Source organism: Haliaeetus albicilla, chromosome 8, assembly GCF_947461875.1.
Source record: "Haliaeetus albicilla chromosome 8, bHalAlb1.1, whole genome shotgun sequence".
NCBI classification, from domain to species: domain Eukaryota; kingdom Metazoa; phylum Chordata; class Aves; order Accipitriformes; family Accipitridae; genus Haliaeetus; species Haliaeetus albicilla.
In genome coordinates this window covers 39,484,175-39,510,531 of record NC_091490.1, presented here as the reverse complement: position 1 = coordinate 39,510,531, position 26,357 = coordinate 39,484,175, and the positions used below count along the sequence as shown (strand labels likewise).

At 55.6% G+C, this 26,357-nt stretch overlaps 1 protein-coding gene across 27 annotated transcripts in view; it reads left to right on the top strand.

Annotated features, from left to right (window-relative positions):
• The window catches only part of TCF3 (transcription factor 3), an 81,617-nt gene extending 55,260 nt beyond the window's left edge, over positions 1 to 26,357 (top strand). For 6 of the 27 annotated variants that reach the window (XM_069790086.1, XM_069790085.1, XM_069790088.1 and 3 more), the window contains 13 exons: positions 1,205 to 1,254; positions 5,906 to 6,008; positions 6,238 to 6,377; positions 6,571 to 6,697; positions 7,601 to 7,662; positions 8,473 to 8,551; positions 9,461 to 9,534; positions 10,026 to 10,229; positions 11,581 to 11,704; positions 12,184 to 12,349; positions 13,386 to 13,624; positions 17,512 to 17,656; positions 18,539 to 26,357. In XM_069790086.1, the coding sequence (XP_069646187.1) occupies positions 1,205 to 1,254; positions 5,906 to 6,008; positions 6,238 to 6,377; positions 6,571 to 6,697; positions 7,601 to 7,662; positions 8,473 to 8,551; positions 9,461 to 9,534; positions 10,026 to 10,229; positions 11,581 to 11,704; positions 12,184 to 12,349; positions 13,386 to 13,624; positions 17,512 to 17,654 (1,511 nt within the window). In that variant the 3' untranslated portion in view covers positions 17,655 to 17,656; positions 18,539 to 26,357. Of the gene's footprint in view, positions 1 to 1,204; positions 1,255 to 5,905; positions 6,009 to 6,237; positions 6,378 to 6,570; positions 6,698 to 7,600; positions 7,663 to 8,472; positions 8,552 to 9,460; positions 9,535 to 10,025; positions 10,230 to 11,580; positions 11,705 to 12,183; positions 12,350 to 13,385; positions 13,625 to 16,715; positions 16,943 to 17,511; positions 17,657 to 18,538 lie in introns of all 27 variants that reach the window. The other 21 variants (XM_069790108.1, XM_069790090.1, XM_069790109.1 and 18 more) reach the window with 20 other exon arrangements.

Genomic DNA, 26,357 nt, shown 5'->3' with positions numbered 1-26,357 from the left:
GGGACTGCCAGGAACAAGTTGTGAAGAAGCAGCGTGAGGTCCAGGCGCTCTGCCGGGGTGTGGGAGCTGTGCCCTGGGACACAGGCGGTGTTTGCTCCAGGACCTCTCCCTGCCTAACTGCCTGCTTCAATGTTCCAGAGCAGGAGTTGCCCACATCTGGATCTACCTGGGAATAAGCCATTTTTCTTTGCTTTTAACAAAGGCGAAGGTTGGGTGTGAATTTAACTTTTGAGTGAAGACAAGCCCTAGTTCTCCAGAACTTGTGTTTCTTGTCATAGTTCCTCCCCACACCCTCCAAAGTCACTTTCTTGCTGCTATTTTGGGCTTTCCCCAGCAAACGAAACTAGAAGCGACCCAGTGTTACATGTATTTTTTCCAGTGCTTTTCAAAAAAAGGCATCCACTTTGATATTACCACTTCAAAACGTTGCTGGTTTATGTTGTCAGCCTGGAAAATCATTCTTTTGCATCAGGTCATTCTGTGTGATGAATTTCTCCTCCTGAACTACAACCTGGCAGAGTCCCTGGCTTGGCAGACCGCTGCGTTAGCATCCTGCACCCCCCCAGCTGGGGCTTTCCTTAATTATGAACTAAAAAAAACCCCAAATTTTTAACCAGTGCTTCCCCTTGTGCCACTCCTTGGGATGTTTCCCCCACCGCCTCCCTGAGCCATTTGTCTCCCTTCCCCCAGGACACTGTGTCCTCCCTGCTTGGAGCTGGACCTGCCTTCCTGCAGCAGTGAAGCTTTCCCAAGTATATTACTGTATAAGGAGCAAATGAAAACACCACCCCATCCCTGCATTTGTTCTCTTTCTGCGTCCTCTCTCCACAAACCCATTTCAAGTTAAATTGTTTCCAAAAAAAACCCCAACAAGAGGTTATTTATGGGCTCAGACTCTTCCAAAGTGCAAGTGCAGCCCTTCTCTGCATGGTGAGCACTTATTGCGGTGTTTTGGGAGAGACTGCTCTGTGAACTCTGTTTGTGGGTGAAACCTGCCCTCAAAGGGTGCAGATGAGACGAGGAGGAGAGGTTCATCCTCAGACATTTTCACTATTGATGCTTCCTTGGCTATGGGGCATTTGGGATCTGAGCCCTATTTGTACCTGCATCTTCCACCCTTGGAGACTTTTAGCTGTAGGTTGTTGTTTTCCCTCCTGCTAATCCCCTTCAAAAATTAGATCCTCTCTTCTTTTCTTTAAACCAGATGGACAGCCCAAAAAGGTTCGGAAGGTGCCTCCTGGACTCCCCTCCTCGGTAAGTGACAGGAGCGTTTTCCCTGCAGGTATCCCCTCCCTGTTCCTCCATCCCCTGGGCATCCTTGCTGCCTTTGCCACAAGAGCTGCTGGCTCTGTGGGTCCAGCCACCCCAAACATCGAGGGCTTGGATTTTAGCAGGATGGGGAAGGGTTTTCTCAGCTACAGCTTCCTACGTAGGAGAAATGAGGAAGCACTGTGAGACTGTGGTGCTGGGGCACTGACGGGAGAGAAGGAGCCGCAATGCTCCGGGACCCACCGCCTCCTGCCCTCGCTGGCTCTCGTCTGTTTGACGTTATGTCGCGAGTGCCCGAGTGAAATGTAATATTTGGTGTGATCGGATTTCACTCCAGAAGGGAAACCAAACCAGTTGTAATGCGGGCAGGCAGCTGGGGCTGCTCCAGGTGTGTGCGCTGCCTGGGCTGTTTTATAAGAAAGCCGAGCAGCCTGTAGGAATATGTTAGCCATGCTCCCGCGGCTGTTACAGGGGAATAAACTGAACAATGTCTTTGTGGCTAGAAGTAATGGGATCTCCAGGAAAGCTAATTGGAGCAGGCTGGAGGGTTCCTACAGGAATATGGGAGCTGTCTGGCTGTGCGGCAGCCGAGGCTGCATTCCTCGCTGGAGCGTTTGCGTGCTTGCGGGGGGACGGGCGGGCTCTGTTCTGCGGGCGAGCTGGAGCCCAGGCTGGGGCTGCGCTGGAGATGTGCCCTTGCCCGAGCGTGTCATGCCACTCGCTCCCAAATCTGATGCTGATGTGATGGGAAGCAGGCGCCCGCTCCTCGGGGAACACCCTTGTGTGTCCACTCGTGGGGGAAATCTCGTGCTGTGGCGTTCCCTCGCTTGGTCTGTAACCTCCACCGTGGGGTCTGCCTTTGGAAATGGACCCTGAGATGCCGATGTTGGGAGGATGGAGGGAGAGGAAGGCACCGAGGGCTTACCGGATTGGGCTCGCAGACTGGAGGGTATTGGAGGTGCCATGTGGACCCACATCATGCAGAAACCAGCTCCAGTCAGCAGTGCTGAGTTGCTCCAAGAGTCTATGTTTTAACAGGCAAAACGTGCTCGAAGCAGAATCCGTATCGCTGCGTTGGGTTTCTGTGTGAAATTCGGAGCTCTTAAACTCCGGTCGACATGTGGGGAAAACATCGCTCCCAACAAATGGCCCTTTATTGGCCTCAGATTTCAAAGGTGATGGGGCTTGCTGCCCATCATGCTGGCAGTGCCCTAAAGGGCCCCGATTCCCACAGGAAGAGCCACTCGGCATTTGCCAAAACTCAGCCCCTTCCCTGTGTCTGAGCCAACTCCCGCACACTGGCTTTTGCAGCCCGGAAAGCACTGGCTCTCGCTTTGGCTGCCCCTCGACCGCAAAGCTCCAGTTTTTGGTGTACGGGCTGATGCTGCCTCTTCCCGCTGCCCTCTCGTTGCTGTTACCTCTGGCTTCTTGGTTTGTTTTTGGACTTCCTACACCCGGGGACAGAAACAGGCACCGAGGTAGTGAGAGAGGTGTGGAGCAGAAGGAGTTGCCGGCCTCAAAGGCAGCGGATCAAAGGCTCTTTCTTGTCTGACTCCTCTGCGCAGGAGCCCGCCCCGTGTTATCGCTGGACCCCGTGCAAAATAAATAGGTTAATCAGCATCTTATTAAAATAAAGTGCTTTAATCTGTAATTCCCTAGCTGCTTTGAAAATTCAGAGAGGTCAGCGGCTGGAATAGTTGAGGGTGGCTGAAAGGGGAGTGATTCTGCCAAAGGCACCAAGAGACATTGGTGGCGTGAGATGGTTGAAGAGGGATGTGAAACGGGATGCCGGGTCTGAGCGGCTCTGACTGCGGAGGGACCTGCGCTTGTAACCCACGGCCTTTTGGGGTTAGTTCTTGTGAAATAAGTGCTGGGCTGGGGCAGCGGCATGTGCCGGGGCTGCTCCCGGGGCATGGAGACCCTTCGAGTGTTCCTGCGACATGGAGCTGGAAAGCAGGGTTAGTGCTCGCGGTCGTGCTCCTCTGCAGGCTGGTGTGTCCGGGCACAGGACCCCGGGGCTGGATGAGGCTCCCAAGCCCTGGCTGCACATCGGCTGGCTTTGCCAGAGGAAGCCAAGGAGGGATTTTGTGCAAGACGGTTCCTGCGGGATTTTGTTGCCGCAGCGAGTGCGGTGGCTGGGAGCCGTTTCAGCCTGCGAATTCACAGTCTGGTCACTGCTCTGTTTAGCTTTAGTCTGCCTGAAGTCCCACCCCAGTTCATGCATTTAAGCAAGAAAAACGGGGGGGGGGGGGCGGAAAACCAAAACCCAACACCACAAAGCCCTGCGAATCCCAGCGTTGGGGCTTTTTCAAGCAGCTCTCTCGCCGCGCTGGCAATTTTAGCCGGAGGAAATGACCTCACCTGGAGGTCCCCGAGGCCGCCGCCGGCTCGAGGGCTGGGGCCGTGGGGTGGGGAATGGGGACCTGGCGCTGATTTACTGTTTCCTGCGGCGCTTGGCCGGTGGCCGCCGGCTCGGCCGTCTCCCCCGCACGCAGCGGGGCTGGGATGCTCTTCGTTCGGCCGGTTGCGGGGAAGAGCGGAGTTGGGTTTTCGCAGCCTCCTGTGCGTTGAGCAGGGAAATGAAGGATTTGGAGGGGCCAGGGTCATTCCTGGGGTGAAACCCGGTCCCCTCGGGATCCAACAGGAGATGGGGGGGGGGAGGCCAGGAATGGCGGAGCGGATATGCCGCAAGGCGAACTCCCCCCTGCTTTGCAACCCTGGTGCGCTCATCCCTGCTATTTCATTCTTCTTATTTTCGCTCTGGATTTATTAAATGGATGTTGCAGCTCGCCGCGGCCCCCCCGCGCTCGCTCCGCTGCCGCACAGCTGCCTCGCGCGCTGGCCAGGTGCCAGCCCCTGGCAGATGGCGCGGGGCTATTAGACGTGCTTCATTCGATTCCCTGTCCCAGCTCCCGCTATTTAATCAAATTATAGGAAAAGTCAATTTACTGGATTCTTGTTCTCTGCAGCCTCCTCCATTCCCCTGCTCTCCCCGGCCGCACGCGCTGCCCACGCGCAGCTCCGTGCGCCCGCTTCACCTCGATGCTGTCCTGCGATGCCACGCAAAGGCGAAGTGCCGTGAATTTTCTTTTTTGAATGAGGGACGAAGGGCAGCTGCCAGCGTCTGTCAGGTTTTTCCCTTCCCCCTCTCTTTATTTTTATTTCTTTTTTTTTCTTTATTTTACAAGTTCCCCAGTCTCGATCTGTAGCACCAATGCCCACAAGTTGCTTTCAGCTCCCCATTGCCCTGCGGTGTCCGACTACCCACTGCCCAAGAGCCGATGGGTGGCAAGGGGCTGGGGATGCCCCTGGGGCTCTGAACACACCACACCACACCCCCCCCAGCTTTGAGGGAAGCTGCTCCGAGAAGCAGGAACTACGGCTGCTAGGGGAAAATGAAGCGATATATTTAAGTGCAATCACTGGTGTTTTTCAGAGCTCTTTTTTTTTTTTTTTTTTTTTTTAACAAAAAGACCCCTATTTTCTATTACCCCCCCACAATAAAAGAAGAAATTCTTGGTGTTCTGGGCACTTACAGAAATAGAGAATGATTTTGCCCCTTGCTGGGTGAGACAAGGGGTCAGAGGGAGTTGGCTGGGTGTGGGGAAAGAGAAACTCAGGGCAGGTTTCCTTTCCAAAGAGAGCTGTGTCTTCCAGGCAGAGCTGGCTGAGCGTACCCAGCCAGCCTCCTGCACCCGCCTCTGCTTTCGTGTGTATTTAAAAAAAAAAATTATTGGTGGTTTCAGAATGAATCAATGGGGATGAAAATAAGTTGTAACAAAAGTTCTCACGTAATTTTAAGTGGCATTTCAGTTTCTTTGCGTGTTGAATTTCTGCTTTAAAAAAAAAAAAGGATGTTTTTGCACGGGCACAAGATGATTTTCGGTAAGGGCTTTCTAGGATGGGTTTGGTTAATTTAGAAGAAAAAAAAAAAGCCTTTTCTTTTGCTTAATATGCTGTTAAATAACATAGCTGAACGGTGCTGCAGAAGTCTGGCCAAAAGCTGTCCGAGAGATATCCCCTCCCGTGTGATATCCCTTTTGAGGGACTGCTCAGACCTCAGCTTCCTCCATGCCTCAGTTTCCCCTCGAGCAGGATGGGCTGATTTCTGTGAAGGGTTTGAGCAGAGGCCGTGCTCAGGAGCGGCTGCTGCCGTCACGGTGCTGCAGCCCAGCACACGACAGGGTCAGCACAGCAGTGAGCAGGTCCCGAAGCCTCGTCCGTTCCTCTTGTCACCTCCCAGCTCACGTCCTTGGGTGCGGGGTTAGCACACAGAAATGACAGCTTTTGTGGTTACCCATAAAAAGTTATAACCGCAGAAAAAGGAACTAGAGCAGAGAGTTGAAACTTCTGCTGGTGCCGGCATCTTCTGTAGGAGGGGGCTGCAGGGGTCTGCGATGTTACGGGAAGGCAGATGGGATGTGTCTGTGTGACGGCCCCGTCCCCGGTGTCGCTCCCTGGCAGAGCCATGATTTCGGCTGAGCTGCTTCGGTTCCCCCTGGCTTTGCTGTGGGACTGACTGTCATCTGCTTCGATGAATAAAAGTGAAGCTGCATGGGGTGGGGTGACCCGTGGGGAGGATGCAGGGCCATGGAGTGGCCAAGGACTTCTCTTTAACCCCTTTTCTGCCCCGCAGGTGTATCCATCCAACTCAGGTGATGACTACAGCAGGGATCCAGCTGGATATACTCCCTCAAAACCTCCCAGCACTGTGTATCCCGGAGCCTTTTATATGGCAGGTGAGTTATTAACAACCCAGGCAGGAGTTCCACAGCACGTGAAATGGAGGGAGCTCGGGGCAGGAGTGCACGAGACACGAAGCAGCCCTGAAATGGCTCCGATTTGCTCAGCAGGTGATGCTCAGCGTAGGCAGGACGCAATGGGGACGGACGCAGCCCCTCAGCCCGGGCTGACTTGCCGCCATGTGGGCAGCGTCTCTGCCCCGCTCAGCCCTGGTTTTCCTTCCAGACGGGCTCCATAACTCACCAGACCTGTGGAGTTCACCGGGTGCCATGAGCCAGTCGAGTTACGGTGCCATGCTGGGCAGCTCCTCCTCCCCACTCCCGCAGTCCAGTGGCTTCAACAGTTTACATCAGCACGAACGCATGGTAACGCGTCCCCGCGCTGCCTCACGGGCGGGCTGGGGGGCTCTGCTCGGCCGGCCAGTGGCAGCGCATCACCTCGTCCCGTAGCTGTTGGCTTGGGGCGGCTGCCCACAGGCAGGACCTGGGTCCTGGCCCGGACCCCAAAGCGCGGCGGCCTTTCAAGGGCACCTCTCACCCCTCTCCTCCTCTCTGCCAGAACTACCAGCTTCATTCAGGAGAGGTTAATGGCGGACTCCCCTCTGTGTCTGGCTTTTCCTCTGCCTCCACGCCGTACGGTGTCTCCAGTCACACCCCCCCGATCAGCGGGACAGACAGCATGATGGGTACGTACGGTCCTCAGGCGCGTGGTGGTCTCCAGCATGACCCCTCTTGCTCCACTGCCACGCAGAGGCTTAACTGGAAAATCAAAGTCTTGTGCAAACCTCTGGCCCTTGAGGCTGTGATACACGTGTCCAGTGTACCCAGGCGCTTTTTATCCTTTGTGTGTCACCTGGGCATGGAGTTACTGCGTGAGGAAGAGGTGCAGCGAGGTTATTGGTGCTGGATACCTGGGCAGGCTGTAGCAGGGAAACAGGGTGCTGGCTTGGGGGTTTACACCTCGCTTGGTGGATCTGGGAGGAGACCAGGATCTGTGACATTATCTCTTGGAGGTGCCATGGCTTAAATGAGTTGCGGGAAGGATTTGCACCTGCGTTGCGGGAAGGCGGGGGTATGTGTGAAGCCGTTCATCTAAATCCGGAATAGGAATGTTTGTGCTGCATTTGGATACCACGTTAAACCCCCGAGTGCTTTAATCTCTAACCCTGTTGAACTTGTTACAAAACCTGTTACTGAAATGAACTCGTGTTCCCCAGGAAATGAAGAGCCTGACCTTGATTTGTAGAAAAAAACTTGTTTAGAGGAAGGGAAGCAAGTTTGGGATTGCAGGGGCTTAAGATGCCCTGCGAAAATAGGCCGTGCTGCAGCAGAGACATTTGATCGCGATGGCATGACACCTTCGACCCAGCATCTTATAAAGATGTTCCTGCAGCCCCACGAAAGCTGCCGGGGTGTGTGTGCCCTTGTCCGGGCTGCTCTGAGCTCAGCATCCATTTAATTTTCAAGCAAAGCAGTAAGAGCAAGAAGTTTCAATCTCAGAGCAGGTGACCCCAGAGAAGGTCTTGTACAGGTGCCTTGTCCTGCTGCATTTCTAGTGCCCTGGCAGTGATGTCTGTGTCCTCTCTCAGCAGGTAACAGAGGAACCACAGCTGGGAGCTCAGGAGACGCGCTCGGGAAGGCACTAGCTTCAGTAAGAATTTCTGCAGATCCTTGACCCCGGTCCCTATCCTGTTGCAGTGTTGGACCTCCCCTCTATAACAGGGACCCTCTAGGCAGCAGGGAAGATGCACATGTTGAGAAGTTTGGGTGAATGCACCCCAAAAACATGGCAGCCTCTGAGGGTAGGGTTTTCCACCCTCTGTGTGTGCCATACTGAGTCCAGGCACTGTGCAAAAGCACGTTTTTGCAGATGGGGAAGCTGAGGCACTGGACGTTATGGTGGTCCTGGAGACCCATGCCCATGAGCTGGCTCTGCAGCCAGCTGGTCTGGCACATGGTACATCGCAGAGCCTGGTACTGGTCTGGCAAGATGACCCTATGCAGCCCTCATAGCAGGAATTGCAGGTCCCAGTAGTCCTGGCCCTTTGTGTGCTGGTTCCAACTGGAGGGCACTGGCCCACTGGGCTATCAGACCTCGGGGTTGCCTCTGTCCTGTTCAGTGCAAGGACCTTTGCTTCTGCATGGTGGCAGAGGGGTGCCAGCACTGCACCCTGCAATAATTTCTTGGGGCTCTTGCTTCCTTTCGAGGTGGGACCTGAAGAACGGAGGCTGTAGCTGCAGGGGCGGTGGCAGTGGGGACAGAGAGAGACCCCGGCGTTAATGGGGGAGCGGCAGGGGGACTAGCAGGCTGGGAGCTGGTATGGGTATGGGAAGGGAGGTGCCATCAGGTGAGTCCATCGGGAGGTCCTCCCTGCAACTGGGCTTGGCGGTGCTGCTGGGGAGGGGGAGAGCCATCACAGGGGTGGGTGCTGCTGACCGTGCTCTGCTTCTCTCGCTCCAGATTTATTCCCCCGATCACTCTAGCAATAACTTCTCATCGAACCCCTCTACACCGGTCGGCTCCCCTCAGGGGCTTGCAGGTAGGTGAAAAATGTTGCTCTCTGTGTAAAAGGGAATGTGAGGTTTGCTTTCAGGAGGTCCAAGGCAGCGTACTTCCCAGATCAGCCCCAAACCCTCATTAAAGATGCTTTTGGCAATCTCGTCAAATCCCATTTATTTTTAAAAGCAGGAGAGTGAAGAGGAAGGACAAGCAAACTTGAAGATACTTTCTAAATGTCTCCTGTGAAGTTGCATGTCTGTCTGCTTTAATTGGTTATAGCTCTTCCCCCATTTGGAGCCGAGCAGCACCTGGGTGCGGCGAACGCCACATGTGTGAGGACGATGGCTCTGCCTGTGCCTGGCTTTGCCTCTGCATAGGAGTTTTATCAGGCGGCTTTGCTGGAGGTGTGAGCCTGGCCCACATGGTAGCACCGCCACATGCTTGAGTTAAAGTGTCAGTCCTGCCCTTCAGACAGACCCTGCGTCTGAGCCTCCCATCTTGGAGAGGCTGGGAGAGTTTGTGTCCCTGGTTTTGTCTCCCGTGGGAGGAGCGCAGTGGGAACTGGGAAGCAGCCAACTATTTAAAAACCCTTTTCAGCGCCTGATGAAAGCCTGTCTTTGCTTTTGCTCGTGTCTGGTGAGAGAGGTCTCGTTTCTGCCCAGCAAAGCTGGCGCTGAGGCTTCTCAGCGCCCGGGGAGCAGAGCAACGTACACCCACCAGCCTGCTGCTGCCGTGGGCTCGGAGCGAGCACAGCGTGTGTGCTGGCTGCCAGCTCACTGAGATGATATAAATTTAAAAACCTCTCGAAGTCTGAAGGCCTGAGCTCAGTTTCCTGCTGAGGCAGAGCAGAGGCGAGCCCACAGTGCCGTGCGGTGCCGTGGTGGCCCAGCTTCCAGCCCCATCTAGTGGCAGCCATGCCCGGTCCCAAGCTCTCCCCGTTTGTTTGCAGGCACATCCCAGTGGTCTCGAGCGAGCGGACAGGGTGCCTTATCTCCCAGCTACGAAGGGAGCCTCCACACTTTAGTAAGTGTCGCCGAAAGATCTGCCTTCTTTTCTCTTCCATCCCTTGTGCGCCTAACGGTAAAGGACTTTTGGGTAAAGTCCTGTCCCCTAAACGTCTGGGGCCTGAAGGAAGATGGTTAGTTGGTAGATGGACATTTTGGTTGGAAGCAGCTGAGCAGAGTTGGGCACTGCTTCCTGGAGCCCAGAGCCTTGCAGGCAGAGGAGCAGCTTTGCACCCTCGCCCTGTTAATGGCCCGTGTACATCCCTGTGGGTCTGGCCCAGCCGAACAAACAGATTTCTGCCTCCCTTTCCTGAGCAGTTCCGCTTGTGTGACCCCTTGTGCCTTTAGGAGACGGCACTGACTGGATCAGGGGGTTATTTCTCCCCATACCTGCCTTGCGGTGGCTGAGTGCACGATTGCCACCAGCCGTTCTTTAGCGTAGAAAGCTGCAATGGGTTGCTGGCTTCACACACATTAACACGGACATATTTCTCTGTCCTGTTCTTCAAGCAAAACAAAATGGAAGACAGGTTGGATGAAGCCATCCACGTGCTGAGGAATCACGCCGTGGGCCAGACAGCTGCCATGCCGAGCAACCACGGGGACATGCATGGGCTCCTGGGCTCGGCGCCGGCCCACAGTGCCACCGTGGGCAGCCTGGGCCAGGCCTTCCCTGCCTCGGTCATGTCCCTGGGAAACAGGCACCCAAGTCTGGTAAGTGTGGAAGCATCGTGGCAGCTGGCGGGGACATGCCGGGGACCCACGTCACGGGGTCCCCTGCCATCCAGAGGGACATTGCCATTGCCTTTGGTGTGAGAATAGCTCAGTGTGGACCAGCTTGGGTCAGCTGTTGACAGCTTTGAACGGGTGACGTGCACAAAAGGGCAGTGGCTTGCCCTGTTCATGCAGGGGGTGTTGGATCCGTGCTCAGCACAGTGGTGGCTCTTGGGCACAAGCCCCACATGCAGTTCGCTTATGCCCCTTCTTGAGGCAGGCAGAGGTGGTGAAAGTTCTTCTTCTTCCCCTGCAACATGGATGGAAATCCCTCAAAACAGCTTCAAGCTGTCCTTGGGGGATGCAGGGAGAAGGACGAGAGGGATCTGGTGCAGGGCAGGACTGCGGGTATAGAGAGCAGGTATATATATCACCAGGACTTCTCTGCTCCAAATTGTTCAGGCAGGTACCGTGTCCTTCCGTGCACGTGGGCAGTGCTGATGTGTGATGGCTCATTCAGGCTCCAGCGAGCACAACAGATCCTGGGTGCCCTGAGCATGTGGATGCTCAGGTCCCCTGCTGGGTCACCAGAGTCCCCCCTTGTCCAGAGGCTGGTGACCACGGGAGCACGTTTTTGGCAGAGCTGGTTGCCTGCTGCAGCAAACAGTAACATGTCTCCAGTCTCTTTAGAGAACTAGATGGGCTTCCCTTCCAAGGTCCCCAGACTCTACTACTAAGTGATGAATCACATGTGTGTCCTCTGTTGCAAACTGCTGCCAGCTGCAGAAACAAGAGTGTCTGCAGCAGGGCTGGCTCTGTCCTGCTGATCCCTGGCCGGCATAGTGCAGGCTCAGAAAGGCTGCCTGACTCTCACCCTTTGCGTCCAGGCCCTTCAGAGCGAAGTTCGTGCTGCTGGGATGTCCCTTGCTCTGGTGGCACTGAAGAGGTGGCAGAGATGTTGGTGCTTGATGGAGACAGGACACGTGCAGCCCAGGCAGGGTGTCCTCTCCAGTGTGCCAGCCTCGCATCCAGGCAGAGAGAGGCTTTTCCACAGCGGGGGGAGACAGCACTGAGGGGGGCTTTCTGCTTGGTCCAGCTGATGTGCAGGGCCCAGAGCTGCTTTCTGCAGTGCCCCCGCCATGGTCCCCGGAGGAGAGCTGGTGCTGGAGCAGGTTGGCTCTTCCCTCCTGCATGCCCACGCTCTGGGTGGTGGGAGTGTGCGAGGAGGGCACGCGGTTGCGCCTCAGCCTGGTCTGCGGAGCCCCACGGCTGTGCTCGGGGTGACTATGCCCATGCCCGCTGGCCGTGACACTTCCCCCCCTCAAGGCTTGCTCTGCTTATTCTGCTGTAGGTGGGAGGAGGTCACCCCGAAGATGGGTTGTCCAGCAACCCCAGCATGCTCCACAACCATGTCACACTTCCGTCACAGCCCAGCTCACTCCCTGACCTCAACAGGCAGCAAGACACATACAGCGGTAAGGCAGCTCTGCACGTGTGCATGCTTGAGGCTCGCCTGCCGTGGGGGTGATTGGGGTCACCCATTAGGTCCAGCCCTGTGCAGCAGCAGCCTTGGGGAAGATGGGTGCTCTTGCAAGGCCAGTGCTTCCTTGCAGCAGCTGCAGGGCAGTTTCTACTTGAGCCTTTTCCAGAGGTTTGACCTACATGTTCCTGTCCCTCCTGCCAGCTGTGGGTGCATAAGGGCCCTGCTCTACTGGGGGAGGTTGGGCTCTGATTCTGGAGGGGCTGGGAGGTGGGGAGAGAAGAACTGGGGAGTGGTGGCAGGGCAGAGTCAGCACGGCTCCAGCTCCTCTTGCTGCGGACCGGCAATGCAGGATGAGTCCGGGATGCCGCATGCTGGCGATGTAGCGCAGCAGGAGCAGGGCCTTGGGACCCCCCCAGCCCTCTGTTGTGGGTCAGGCCCCTCCAACCTCCATGTGTGGCTCTGCTTCCTCAGCAGGCTTGTCAGGGGGGCTGGGGCGAAGCAGCGTCTCCTCGGGAACCAGCGAAATAAAGAGGGAAGAGAAGGAGGATGAAGAGAACACGTCGGTGGCAGATAACTCAGAAGAGGAGAAGAAAGAGCTGAAACCCTCCCGGAACAGAACAAGGTGCTCTTTGAACAGGTCTCTCCCTTCACTTACTCCGTAACCAGGCTGGGGGCATCTGGGCTGGGGTATGGCCGCGGTGACCCACCGGCCGCTGGGCTCAGCCTGGTGAGGCCGGGGGTCGTCCTGCGGTGCAGACCCGCCAGCCCCTGTCCACCGCGGGAGCCTTGTGTGTCTTCACACAGAAGCGGGCACAGCCTGGGCTCCCACTGCTTCCCCATGGCTGGCCGCTTTGGGCCGTGCCAGGGAAGGATCCCTGCCACCCTCTCCTGCTGGCTCCCGTCCCTGCGGCCACAGGGCTTCCTCATGCTCATAAAGCAGAGGGCTTGCGCCTTATCCACACGAGCTGCACCTGCCTGCGTGGTCGCTTGGGGTGTTGCTTGTGGCCGTGCACAGAAAGGACCGAGCGCTCGGCTCCCCTCGGCCAGGGGTGGGGAAGGTTTTGACCTCCTCCCTGCTTTGGGTTGTCTCCGCTGTCTGCTTTGGGCTCCTGTATCCTCTGTCACATCCAGCCAGATATGTGGCAGCAGATCAGGTAGAGTCCTTCCAACGTGCTGCAACCTCACCATCGGCTTGGAGACCTCGCCAGGGTGATGCTGCCCGGAGGGGCAGCGCCAGCCCCGCTCCTGCCAGACTGCAGCCACCTCCTGCCCTGGAGGTAGAGAGCTCTGTCTTCCCAAAAAGCCAGCTTGGGACACCAGTGTTGACCCCCATACCTTCTCCGGGCCACCCTGCATCTCCCAGCAACAAGCTCAGGCCTTAATCGCATTGTTGTGGTTTCTTTCTTTGTTGTTTAAAAAAACAAACAAAAGAGGCAGAAGAAGACCCCTAATTGCTTCTCTCCAAAGTCACTGTGTGTCCCTGTGTCTGAGCGCAGGGCACCGGGCCGGCACGTCCCGGTGGGGGCACGCGGGGCGCAGCGCTCCAGCTCACGGGGCCACGCGCGGGGCTTGGCGTCTCGGTGCCTCGACGTGTGTTTCTTTTCTGTGAGTTGACCAGTGCTGAGAGTGCACACGAGGAATGTCCCTGTCTCGTTCTTATTTTAAACCATTAGTCAAGATGAGGATGAGGAGGACGATCTTCTTCCCCCAGAGCAAAAAGCCGAGAGAGAGAGAGAAAGGAGGGTCGCCAATAATGCCCGTGAGCGCCTGCGGGTCCGTGACATCAACGAGGCCTTTAAAGAGCTCGGACGCATGTGCCAACTCCACCTAAACAGCGAAAAACCGCAGACCAAACTGCTAATCCTACACCAGGCCGTATCAGTCATACTGAACCTGGAGCAACAAGTTAGAGGTCAGTGAGGGTCCCGGAGTGGTGATATTTTACGTATCTGATCGGCACGGGGCTGTCTGTCTGTCTGTCTCCTGTGACATGTGCTGTGGTGCCTCGCACTGTCTCTCTCCCTTGTGGCCTTGGGTTCCCAAGGCTCTTGATGTCCTTTTTTTTTTTTTTTCTTTTTTTTTCCCCCCCCTTTTTTTGCATCCCTGCTGTTCTCTCTTTTGTTCCCCACTGCCACTGCGTGTGCTGCATGTTGGTCCCTGAGGGGGCACCTGCGCCGTCCTTGCTTTTCCACAGCCAGGTGTTTTGCTCAGCTGCTTGGCCAGCAAAAATGAAAAAAAAAACAAAAAACCAGCAAATCTCCCAGAGGTGGCCCAGATCTGACATCTCTCCAAGGGCTGCTCCAAGCACAGAGCCCATCTCTGCCTGCAGCCGCAGCAGCAATGAGCGATGCCCTGTCCTCCCTGCCTGCCTGGCATGGGGCTCTGTGCTCCTGTCCCCACCACTGCACTCCTGGGATTGCGGGCACCCGGCAAACCCCTGGAGATCGCTGGAGCCATGCAAGGGGCAGTGGGATGGAAATGCTGAGCCCAGGGTTGAGCAGCCCTCACTGCCTGTACAAACTGGTCTCTGATACAAGCTGGGAGCACTGCACATCCCTAGCAGAGTCTGGAGCTGCAGGCTCTCGCCCTTGTCAGGGCACACTCACTCCGTTCGCTCCCTTCTCTCCCTTCCCACATGTGTGTGCGCCCATCTCGGCCACCCGTGCTTGCCCGGGTGCCATGTCCCGGTGGGAGGGGAAGCGGAGGGCTTGGCTTCCTGCTCCGGAGGACTTTGCTGCTTTGTTCCTGCATCCCGCAGTGCATGCTCCCACTCCCCGGCCCTGATGCGCAGGGTGCTGTGGCAGGTTAACCCCCTTTCTCTCTGCAGAGGCTGTTGTAACACGCATCGGTGGTTTGTGCCTGGCTGTGCTCCTCTCTGCTGGCCTCTGCTGTTGCATTGATGTTGGAGTCCTTTGTGCCTCTCTTCAGTTTGTAATTTTTTGCCTTTCATAACATGTATATTTTTTCCTGTCTCTTTTTTAATTTCCCCTTCCTTTTTATTTTTTTTATTTTGAGTTCCTATTTTTTGGTTCTGTTCTTTCTGATCTCCTACAGACAGTCCCCAGCCGTGACCTCTCGGTGGTCCCACTCTCTACCTTGTACTTGCTGCTTGCGGATCGAGGCAGGAGCCGAGGGGCGGTGGGGGGCAGGGGCTAGACAGAGTTGGCACCGTGTTCACTTTGGTCTCCCACGCTTGTCCCTTTTTAAACCCTTCTTGGACGCAGCCGGGGAAGCGAGCCGAGCCCCACGTGCTGCCATCAGCAGGCATTAGCGCAGGCAGCTAGGATGTCCCTTCTCTGGTGGGTTTGGCCTTCGGGCTGCGTTGCAGAAGAGAAGCCGACCTCCACATCCCCTCCTGCAGGGCTGCTGTGGGAGTGGGGCCGTCGGGTCCCCGCATGCCCAGCCAGGGCTGCCGCGATCCTCCTGCTGCCATCAGCAGCTAACGAGACAGGAAGGGAAAGGAGAAGATTGGGGGGCATTGCAGGGGGCCAGGCAGGGAGGTCAGTGCCCCTTTTGAGTGGAGCACAAGGCAGCCAAGGCACCGCACGTCCTTAAAACCCGGAGGACCCCGCGGAGTGGTGCAAACTGCCAGCAGCACTCGCCGGTGGCGGGGAGACGGCTCCATCCTGCCCGGCTGTGGCGTGCAAGGCGCTGCTGGAGCTGCTTCCCTGCTGGGGAGAGCCAACAGCCAGGAACCGCGGCTGCCGGTGTGTGCTTGGAGGAACAAGCTGGGTTCCTGCCACGGGTGGGCTTGGGTGCCGGGGTAGCTGGTGACTCCACTCCCCCCAGCCATCCTGGACGTGCTGGAGAGAAGGTGGCAGCGTCGGCTGGGGCACCGAGGCAGTGAGGAGGGGACACGGGCAGGGACAAGGCAGCAAGGAGAGGATGCAGGCAGCGACAGTGGGCAACCCTCTGTCTCACACAGGCAAACACTTGCCTGCAGAGCTGTTGCTCCCCCTCCACACAGTTGGGCACATCTGGAGGCTCTCCAGACCCTGCAATGCACCCGGGAAGGCTCTGACTCTGCGGCCCCTCTTTGGTGAAGGCTTATCCCCGCATGGCTCCCCTGGAGCCGAAGGCCACAGTCCTTCCAGTGCCAGGTCTCACCCAAGGACCCTCTTCAGATAGGTGTCTTTCCTGCAAGAATTTTTGCTCTGGGGGAGAAGGTCGTCTGTACAGTAAATTGGGGGTTGGGAGGGGATGGGCTGCAGGCGAGGCCACAATTTAAGATGCTGCCAGCACGACTCTGCCTTCCCCCCTGTCCCTGCCTGTTTTGGGCACCCCTGGGGTGCTGCCAGCGGTGGAGGCTCTCCCAAAGCTCCTGACCGTGCCTGGAAGAAAAAATCACCCCCTTCCAGAGTGATTTTGGCTGTATTGAAAGACCTGGATTCAGTGTCTGCATCCAAGACCGACCCTCAGCAGCAGCCAGGGCACTCGGCTCCTGCCCTCGGTGCTGTCCCCCACCCGTAAGAGGGTGCCGGGCCAGACTGCATCACGCTGCTGTGGCACGGCTGCCCGAAACGCCTTCACTGGTAGGATTTTGCTGCAGATGGAATTTTTTAAGGAAATCTTACAAAGAGGGATTTGCTTTCTGCCAAAAAGTCTTTCCTTGAGGGATGAAAATGATGCTTTTGGCTGAGACACGCCCCCCCTTGAACTTCTAGTTTTCAGCCGAAAATTAACAGGAGGGCAAAATTTTGCAGAGGGGAGAAGGTGTCGCTGTCGATACTGCATCCACTGCCCGCCCTCACCCCCGGCAGCACCCTCCAGCCCCGTGGGAGCCCAGCTCCGTGCTGGCAGCACCTTCCCGTGGCTCGCAGAGGCAACGTGCAGCCCGAATAGCCCGGGCTGCTCCAGGAAGCGCCCGAGACGAATTGGCTTTGCAAAGTGAGGCTGTTTGAGCCATTTCCAGTGGACACCAGAAGCACTACCAGCACGGCAACGTATAGCCCCCCCCCTTGGTACCACCCCCCTGACTAATCCCTGTGGTGCTATGAACCCAGCAGTACAGACGAGGCCTTGTCACTGGAGGACAAAGATCTGAGGGACCGGGAGAGGAGAATGGCCAATAACGCCAGGGAAAGGGTGCGTGTACGGGACATTAACGAGGCCTTTAAAGAACTGGGACGCATGTGTCAGATGCACTTAAAAACGGACAAAGCACAGACCAAACTGATCATCCTACAGCAAGCGGTGCAGGTCATTCTGGGCCTGGAGCAGCAAGTACGAGGTATGGTAACAGCTGGCAGGTGCCTTTCGGGGCCTTTCTCTCCCCCCACATCTCTGCGTGCGCGTGCATCTCTGTTGTGACTCCTGCTTTCGGTGCGAGGTTGTGTGTTTGCATCGCCAGCAGCACTCTCGGGTGCACCACGCGGCAGGCTGAGATTTCCAAAGCCTCGGTCCAGGGTGGATTCGAGGCCACTCTGTCCATCTCCCCTCATGCTTAATGGGAATTTGGCACCTGGATCCCATTAAGCAGCTTTGGAAAACTCAGTCCTCAACTCTCAGAGCTGGCTGAAGCACTTGGGGTTTTCTGGAAGCAAGCACATGTTTAAATTGGCATGGTGTTTCAGCTGGGCATGGGGTTTTGCTCTAGCAGGGGTCCGGCCAAGTTACTGCAGCCACTGCAAGGAGCGGCAGGCAAAGAGCAGCTTGCACTGAGGTTGTTTCCTCGCATGGTCCCACGTGTCTGTCCTGGGACTCTGCCCTCGCTCTCTCTTTCGGATGCTGCTGCCGTGCGTGATGCTGTTTGCCCAAACTGAGGTTGCTTCCCTCCTTCCCTTGCTGTTTTTGGCATAGAGCGCAATCTGAACCCTAAAGCAGCCTGCTTGAAGCGTCGGGAAGAGGAGAAAGTGTCCGGAGTAGTAGGAGATCCCCAGATGACACTTTCAGCTTCACATCCTGGTCTAGGAGATGGTCACAACCCTGTTGGACACATGTAAAGGTATCGTCCCCCGCCCTGTGATCCCAGCACCCCGCTGCGGGTCCAACCCATAGCCGACGCGCACTGCTCTGCTTTGGCTGCTCAGCCCCATGCGTTCGGCACCAGCCAATGTCCTTCTTAATTTTACCTTAAGTAAATGACTTGCACATGCATGTTGTTTGATCCTCCATGGACACCCAAAGCCTCTGCCCTGCAGGAGAGGTGCAGCCCCATAGCCGGGACAGAGGATTTTGGTGCTCTCACCACCCCAAGCAAGTTCAGCTCTGCTCTGCACCTCCCAGCCCTGCCCCAGTTGGCTACTGGAAACCAGCAACTCCTTTGCCTGGTGGCCCCGTGGGAGGGAATGAGCAGGTCCCAGAAATGCCAAGAAAGACACAGAAGGTGAAATTTCCCCAGCGAGACCACGGCAGGCACGGGCTCTGCTGGGCAGTCCCCATTTTTAAGGGAACCCTGTGCTTGGCCAGGAGTAGCTGAGCCTGTTTGGCCAAATGGTTCAGGGATGTCGGTGGGGGATTGAGCAGATCCAGGAGCGGTGGGTCAGAGGCTGACCCCATCAGCGAGGCTCCCCTGTGCAGGGCTGCAATGCCTCAGCCCGTAGCCCCCACATGCCCCAGAGCGCATGGAGGGGCCGTGGTCCCACGACGTCCCCTGCGCCGGTGGGTGCCTGGGGCTGCCCTGAAAAAAAAAGGCACAGCCAGTGTCTTGGCAGAATAGCAAGCTCATGTCTCAGCTCCGCTGCGGCCACATGGAGCCCTTGGGGCTGACTTCTCCTGCGGAGACGAGGCTGTGGTAGGGGTGCTTGCAGCCCCCCCACGCAAGGAGCAGCGTTTTATTCTCATTTGGGTTTCTCTCACTTCAGGCTTTTGTTTTTTTTATTTGTAGATCTTTTTGTTCCTCTGGATACAGAGATCTGTAGGAAGAAAACCGTTGGTGTGACCTGCAACCTTCTCGAACCATAAACTTTAGTACTGCTAATACTGACACACGTGGACGGATCCTAGCATGACGTAAGGGGTGGAAAAAACACTTTGTCAAAAACAAAGCGAAAACAAAAAAATTGCCTTAAGTATAAAGTGCAGAACAGTCAATACATATCACTCAGTTAGGAGGGGGTGGCGTGTTCTCTTGGCTTGTTCACAAGCAGCCAGCAGCAAAATTGTGCCTAAGCTTGATATTTCTTTTTTAAAAAAAAAGAACATTAGTTATGAGATTTTTTATGTAGAACAAATAGCAATGCCTTTTGGTTTTTTTAGCTTCTTTTGCATATGTTTTGTAAGCAACGAAAAGAATTTTTTTTTGTATAAAAAAAAATGTCTTGTACCCCACGCTTTTCTGCTGCTGTTTCTATAGTTAACGTTGCATCTTTAGGATCAACCAGAATATTAAAATTGTATTAAGAGAGACTGGATATAAAGAGAGGAATTCTCAGATTCGGCTCTGAAAGCCACTAAAAGCGAATGTAGCCACAGCGAGGGGATGTTCTTCCTTGCCTGGCTTGTACCTTCCATTATAAAAAAACAAACTCACTCATGTGCTGAATTCACCATCTCTTTGCTTTGGCCACTTCTGATTTGGGAAAAGGAAGTTAAACAGCAAAGCAAGTTGCAGCAGTATCCCTCAGCGGTGCTCCCGCTCCTCCCGGGAGCTGACCAAGGTCCATCGAGGGTCTCTGCAAGATTTGCTTTTACTCCTGGAGGATCCCGGAGGCCGCAGTCCCGTCTGGGAGAGGAGGTGCCCCACGGCTGTCCCGGAGCGTCGTGGTGGGGAGGACAAGCTGCCGGGAGAGAGCAGGTTTTGGGGGGTGGAAGAGAACCAAGGGACTAGGCCACTTTCAAGGTAAGCAAAGAAGCAACACGGATGCAAGAGGAAACCCCAGGGTGGACGAACGCACCTCTTGCCCATACGTCCGAGCAAACGCCCGCTGTCAGAGGCGCTTCCAGGGGCAGTGCTGAACAAAGGCGAACTGAACAAAGCTGGAGGACTGGAAAGAGGTGGACAGAGCAAAGGCAGCACCGGGACTCCGTGCCCAGTGACCTTGCAGCAGATGGACCCGCAGACGCTGGTGGCAGGCAGTGGAGCCCAAGGTGGCAGGGAGTGAGGCAGTAACCCGGCACGTGCGCTCACTCCAGCCCTCAGCAAGCTGCGACCGGCAGCAAGATCCCCATCTCCACGCAGCTTCTCCCCGCACTGGAGCCACCAACATTGGAAGTGCAAAACGCTGCAGGCTTTGGGGAGAGGGGTGGTTTCACACCCTGCCTTCACCCACTGTCATATCTCCAAAGCATCCTTGGAGGCAAACTCGGCTCAGCATGCTGCCCAGCTTGCCATGGGGATGCAAAGTAGCTTCTGTCACTTGCATGTGGGCTCCTCTCTCTGTGCTGGAAAGAAAGGGAGCAGCAAGCACCCATTCTGCGTGAGATGCTTCAGCAGCCAAGCTGGGCCAACGATTCCTTCGCTCCGAGGGCTCCCCAGTGTCACTCCAGACCGCTCCGGTGTGCTCAGGAGGAGGAAGACCCGCAGCAGCCCCACCGTGTGGCAGGGTGCCCCGGAGGTGCGGGAGCAAATGAAGAGCTGCTCGGCAGTGCTGAGCTGCAGCAGCTGTGCTGGAGCTGGCAATGGAAAAGCGTCCACTGGGAATTTATTCTTGTTTCTTCCCTCTCCTTCCCCTTCTGAAACATTTTGTGCCCGGTTCTTCCCAGCTCTGCAGGCAGACGGGGTCAATTCTCCAGCACGATGTTAAATCCCATCTCAGCAGTGTCTGTAATGCTCTCGGACTGGGGCCAGCTGCTGCCCAGATCTGCCTGGCAGAGCCCAGTCAGGCAGGTTAGTTCACAGGGCATGGGTGCTGGCCTGGAGGGGACATGGGGTCAGCGAGTACAGTAGGACCCCTGGCAGCAGGGTCCACGTCTCCCCTCTGCTTCTCTGGCCTGTGCTTCTGGGGAAGATTTATTGCTTTGGCACAGGGAAAGGCAAGGACTGGCGAACAGGATTAGGACCTGTGGTACTTCCTAGCAAACCCAGGCTTTGGCATAACCTCCTGGTGCTCCTCTGTGCTCATAGCTATGCTTTGTGCTCCAGCAAAGCCTGCTGGAAATGCTCAGGACATTGCTTCTCTCTCACCTACACCCACGTATGATGGGCTCAGCCCCTGTAGCATCTCAGAGAGGAGCCACTTAAAAGTGCCGGAGCAGTATGGGACCATCTTCCCCTGCTGTCCCTGGCACTGGTACTGCCCTGGGACTCTGCAAGGTCTAACCATAGCTCTGAGGCTTTTGGGTGCTCCTGGCTTTCCCTGTCCACAGCCCGCTGCTTCCACCATTGCTTCTGTATGGTGAGACCTGAGACCACAGCAGCCTCCAGTGCTGTCCCTGGGAAGGCCAGGAAAGGCCAGCGGCTGTGGTCCCTGCAGCCCAGGAATACACATTCTTCTGGCTGTGTCAACAGACGTGTTTCAGCCTAATTAGCTCGTCAGGTTATGACAGTCTTCCCTCCCTTGGGTTCTTCTGCCTGCTTAAGCACTGGGCAGCGTGAGACAGATGAGGTTTTCCTCCATGTGTGACAGCCTTGCCCCTGTGGAGCAGCTCCCTTGCAGCAAAAGCCGTGTCTTCCTGTAGCATCCTGCCGAGTTGGGTTGTGCTTCAGATGCTGGAGCGAGTTCAGTTTGGAGATGGTAAAACATGCAGGGAGGGGGCAGTGCGCCTCCGTAACCCCCCAGCCGGGTCCAAATGCTCAGACAACCCCGATTCGTGCTCTGGGGTAGGAATTGGGGACTCATTGACTGCTTTCTGTAGCCTGTAAGAGGCTGCTTCATCCCGCAAGTGTTTCTGCCTCATCAGCAGGACGGTGCTGGGGCTGGCAGGGCACTCGCTGCTCGGGGTTTTTTGCTGGCTCAGTGCCACTGCCCCAGGACCGGGGAGGGATAGAGCAATGTCCCAGCCCTGGCAAGCTTGAAACCGTACAAAAAAAAATTTAAAAGTGCTTCCCCAACACTTTGATTTTGCAACAAGAATTCGAGGTGGCAGTCATGTACAACTGGATTTAAAGAAAAGAGACTGTAGTCAAGAAAAATCCAGAAACTCAACAAAATTGGAAATTTGAGAAGATTTGTGATTTGTTCAAAATTTTGCTGAACTCCTTCATCCCCTCCAAGTCCTGAGTGATGCTCTGCAGGCCAGTGGGGACTCCTGATGAGACAGAGCCTTTCCCATCATCCCCAAACTACCAGGCATTGCAACAGAGGTGGAGCTTTTCACCTGCATTGAGGCGGTTGAGATGCTGTTTTCTTGACAGCAAAACCAGCTAACTTCCTTGGCAAGGCTTGGATGAAGGTCGTTGAGCATAGACCCCTGGTGCCAGGGTTTGGAGGAGATCTTGGTTCCTCCAGCAGGAAAGCGCAGTGTCAGGGACTGGTAGTGCTGTGCCTGGGAGCTGCCTGGATGGCACAGGGTGCTTTGTGTGCTGTCGCGCTTGCTGCCTGCATCAGCCCAGTGCAGCCTCAGTGGCATCTCTGCTTTCCAGGTGCATAGGGAGCAATTGTGGAGTGCAGCAAGGAAAAACTACTTTGGCTTGCCAGTGTGTTTGGCTCAGTGTAAACGTGGTGCCTGTAACCTGCCAGGGAAAGTGGCTTTTCTAAAAATGAGCGCTGTCAAGTGCTGTGCCCAAAATACCACCAGGCTAGCCCTGAAATAGCGGCCTGTTGCAATGAAGTCTCGTCTTTAGGCGTCACGGTCAAAGAGGGCCAGGGTCTGCACCCTCCCCAGCCCACAGCTCTGCTGGCATTCAACTGTGCGATCTTACAGATCACTTTTCTCCCCAAACTTGCTTCTCTGCCTGTCTGCACGTCCCTCATGCCAGTGGTCCTGCAAAGAGAGGTGTTGCGGATGGGTGACATGCTGCAGGGTGGCATTCAGTTTTCTGCTTCCTCTCTCAGCCTTGCATGCATGGGTTCTCCTGGGCTGCATGCACCTCATCGTTGGGGGCCACACAGCCCCCACAGAGCTTCCTTTGTCAGATAGGGAATCGGGAGAGGCTGCCTTCCCCCGTGTGCATTTTCTAGTTTCTCTTTTCTCAGGCTGCAGTAGCTGAGCTGTATTGCGGTCAAACAGGAGAACTGGGGTCTCAGGCATACAGCTGCAATGCGACACTTCTTATGTGGCACGGCCGGCCACTGGGGTGCAGTCCGTGGGTCCCTAGCCCAAGGGATCTCCTCTTTCCTCCCCCTCAAGCAGCCCCCTGCCTACCTGCACATCCTGCCTGAGAGCTGTGCATGCCACCAGGTGCTGGGGAGTGTCTGGAATCCAGTTTATTAACAGTAAAAATTGCAGATTTTTGTTCTTTCTCCCTCTTCACCTGCTTTCGCCCCAGAGCAAAACAGCTGCAGTCTCCCAGAGACTGCACCTTTATGGTCTCGTACTGACGGCACTCGGCATCAACGGGAGGCAGTGGCAGTCTGCCTGCTCCTGCTCGCAACCCCGCAGCCGCTGCCAGCACACCCTGGGGAGCAAAATTCCAGCTAACCCCTGGTTTGGCAGTCACTCCCCTGCCTGTGACCTGCCAGTCAGACCTACTCACAGCCAAGCAACTGCCTGGCTTGAGTTCAGCTCCATCTCTTTGCCAACATTTCCTCGGGCTCTCTGCTCCCCTGCTTTTAAAGCTTGCACTGGTATCCTACAGAGGTTTGTTGGCAGGAGGGACAGGACCCGGGACATCTGAATCCCAGTCTGTGCCCCTCTTGTCTGCACTGAGCTCCAGCCGGGGAGCAAGGGGATCAGCAGTGCCTGGGCAGATGGTTTGCAGGTATCGGGGCAGTCGAGTTAGCTGGGCACCCCAAGATCCCGCATCTGGCTGTTGGGAGCAGGTCCATGCCAGCCCCATGTGGTGGGGTCAGCTTGCTGCCCCTTCCCTGTGTGCCATCACTTCAGGGCTAAGGGTCTGGCTGCTTTGCAATTGGGGTTTTTGCCCTCTCCAGCAGAGAAATGCAGAAGTGTGATGTGAAACCTCCCCAGCTGTGACTTCAGTGAATGGCTTTTTCCCCTAGCCCATGTGTCAGTGATGAGCCGGTTTCCTAGAGGTATTGCACTTGCTGCCCAGTAGCGATTGAACAGGAAGGACAGAATCAGACTGGGATTTCCCCAGGAGTCTGCAATTTCAGGTTCAGTGCAGAAACCACTCTCAAAGGTCCTTTGCGTCTCATGTGTGTATCTGCTAAAGCCAGCAGAGCCTTTGGGCCCTGGGCCCTTGCTGGACGATTCAGCGCATCCTCCCCCTCGGCAGGTGAGGGTGGCCTTGAGAAACAGGAGGCTTTTGAAACCCCCCAATCCCCTGCATCCCTGAGCTTTGCTCCCATGAGGAGGCTGCCATCTTCAGTGCCAGTGGAGTCCATGGTCCTCTTGCAGGCGCGGCTGTGTGCTGTGCTTGTGACTCTGGGCTAGCTCCACTTTCAGCAAGCCCCTGGCCTGGGGTTTTAGAAAGGAGCTGAGAATGGGGAGGTGAAGCAAAGCTAGTACTGGAGTTGGGCCAGGACAAGCCATCAGCCCCAGAGGTGCAGTGCTGGCTAGCCTGGAGCAAGCCGTGGCCACTAGATTCCCCTGTTCCTGCTTGACACCAGCAATAGCAAGACCTGTTTTCTATACCACAAGCTTGCACAAGGTCTTTGCCCTGTTAAATCCTATGCAACCCCCTCTCCTCTCCCCCAGGGCTCTCCAGGTCCCATCCCAGCCCATTCTTTCTGCTCTGGTCCATTACTGCCAGAGTTCCCGCTCCCTCCTGCTCTCAAGGTCTGGCTTCATTTCTAGCAGCTCCAAAAGCATTTCAAGACCTGTGCCCTGAAGCTGGGGGGGTGGGAGGTGTAAATGAGGGGTGAGACTGCAGGAACACCCCTTCCAACTCACGCTGCAGGAGCCGAGCACTGAATTGGAGGGGGCAAGGCCTGGTCCCAGGGCTCCTCTGTGCACCCTTCACCCTCCTGTGCCTTCTGCTCAATGCTTGGTGGCTCACTACCAGCGTCCTTCATCTTGCACCATATCCCCCAGTACCGCTGAATGCAGAAGCTGCGTCCCGCCTTGCTGCTGCCTGGCTCTACGGACTGCTGTATTAATGCCTGGCTTGGCTTGGCTGATCTTCAACTGCCTCAAGCCTGAAGTTGTGTTTTCCTCCCTCCTGCGCTCCCCAATCTCTCCAGCCAGCACCTCCAAGCTATTTCCCTTCATGCACGGCCTCCGTGGATTTCTTTGCAGTGGGGCAGAGCCATGCCACTAGCTGCCCATCCGCTGGGGCGGAGGCGGGAGGATCTGGGAGGTGGATGCTGCAGGTCAGTCCTGCAGCATGGCTGCCTCTCCCTGCCTTGCTGCCCTTGAGGCAGGTGTGGGGGACCTGGTGCTCTGTGCAGAGCGTTTGATCTTCAGGGCAATTCACCCCTTCTGGAGAGCTGGCAGCTGCAGTGCCTTTGCCTGTGGGACTCCTGCACGAGACGAGCATGGAGGTGCTCTTTGGTTAGGAGGGCGGTGCAAGCTGCAGGTGTCATTTCTGCCAAAACTTCTGTGTTCATCTTGCATCCTGCCCTCGGGGGCAAGAGGCAGCCCTACCATGGGTCTCCATGGCGGTATTTCTGTTCCTCTGCTTTTGTATGCCTCTTGCTCCTCGGGTCTTGCAATACCCACCCTGGTCCAGCCAAGCACCCACCGCATTGGAAGGAGAGGGAATAAAACTCACACCGTGTTACGTCTTGGCACAGTGCAGCTGTGGGGTCCAGTACAGGAGAGCATAAGGGGGTTTTGCTTCAAAATGGGGTGTCCCGGGTACCAAGGCCTTTTGCCGAAGAGCATCCCTGTGCCCTGCATCCCTGGGCTGTGCCTGGGGAGCCGTGGAGCTCCCCGCAGCAGCTCCTGCAGCAGCGAGCTGGGGACACCGCGGTTCCCCCTTGCCGGTGCCACGTCTTCCCAAATCACTTGAAACCCACCAGCTTTTGAGCAAACCTTGTAACATGGGGCCTCTCGGGGAGGGAAGGAGCTGTAGGAAGCTGTGCGCCCTCCTGCCAGTGGTGGTTAATTTGCCGGGAGATGAGAAAGACGCGCCTGGTGAAGTGGAGCAGGGGTGACCCCAACCACACGCTTGGACCTTTTCTATGGAGGGCTCCAGCTCGTTGGGGAAACGAAGCGTTACTGGGTTGCTCTTTTCTATATATTTTTGTAGGAGGGGGGTGGGAGAGCAGATGGGAGATGCCTGCGGAAGTTGTTTATTTTTAACCCCGTAGAAAGTTTTTGGTTTTGGTTTTGTTTTTTGGCCTTTAAAAAAATGGTCCTTGCTTTTGATGTTTATGCTGCCTACCTGTAAATCCAGATGTACTTAAGTGGCTGAAATCCTTGTTCTTAAATCAGATACACATTATAGTTTTGAACTATATATATAGTAAATATATATATATATATGCCTAACCCAGCAAAAAAAAAAAAAATAAAGTATTTGGGGGTGGGGAAATGCATTGTTCTTTGAAATGAATCACAATTGGGGGATAAAATTGTGTTTCTGAGTGCCTCAAGATATGAATTGTTTTCATTTTTTTAAATAATTTTATACAAGTGTCAAAACAGCTGGCTGGATTATTTGGAATTTTTAAATAATCCTAACTTTTTTAAAGTAGATTTTGAGAACTGTCCTGTATATAACAGTAATGTAGCAATAAATGTGACATTTTATAACAATA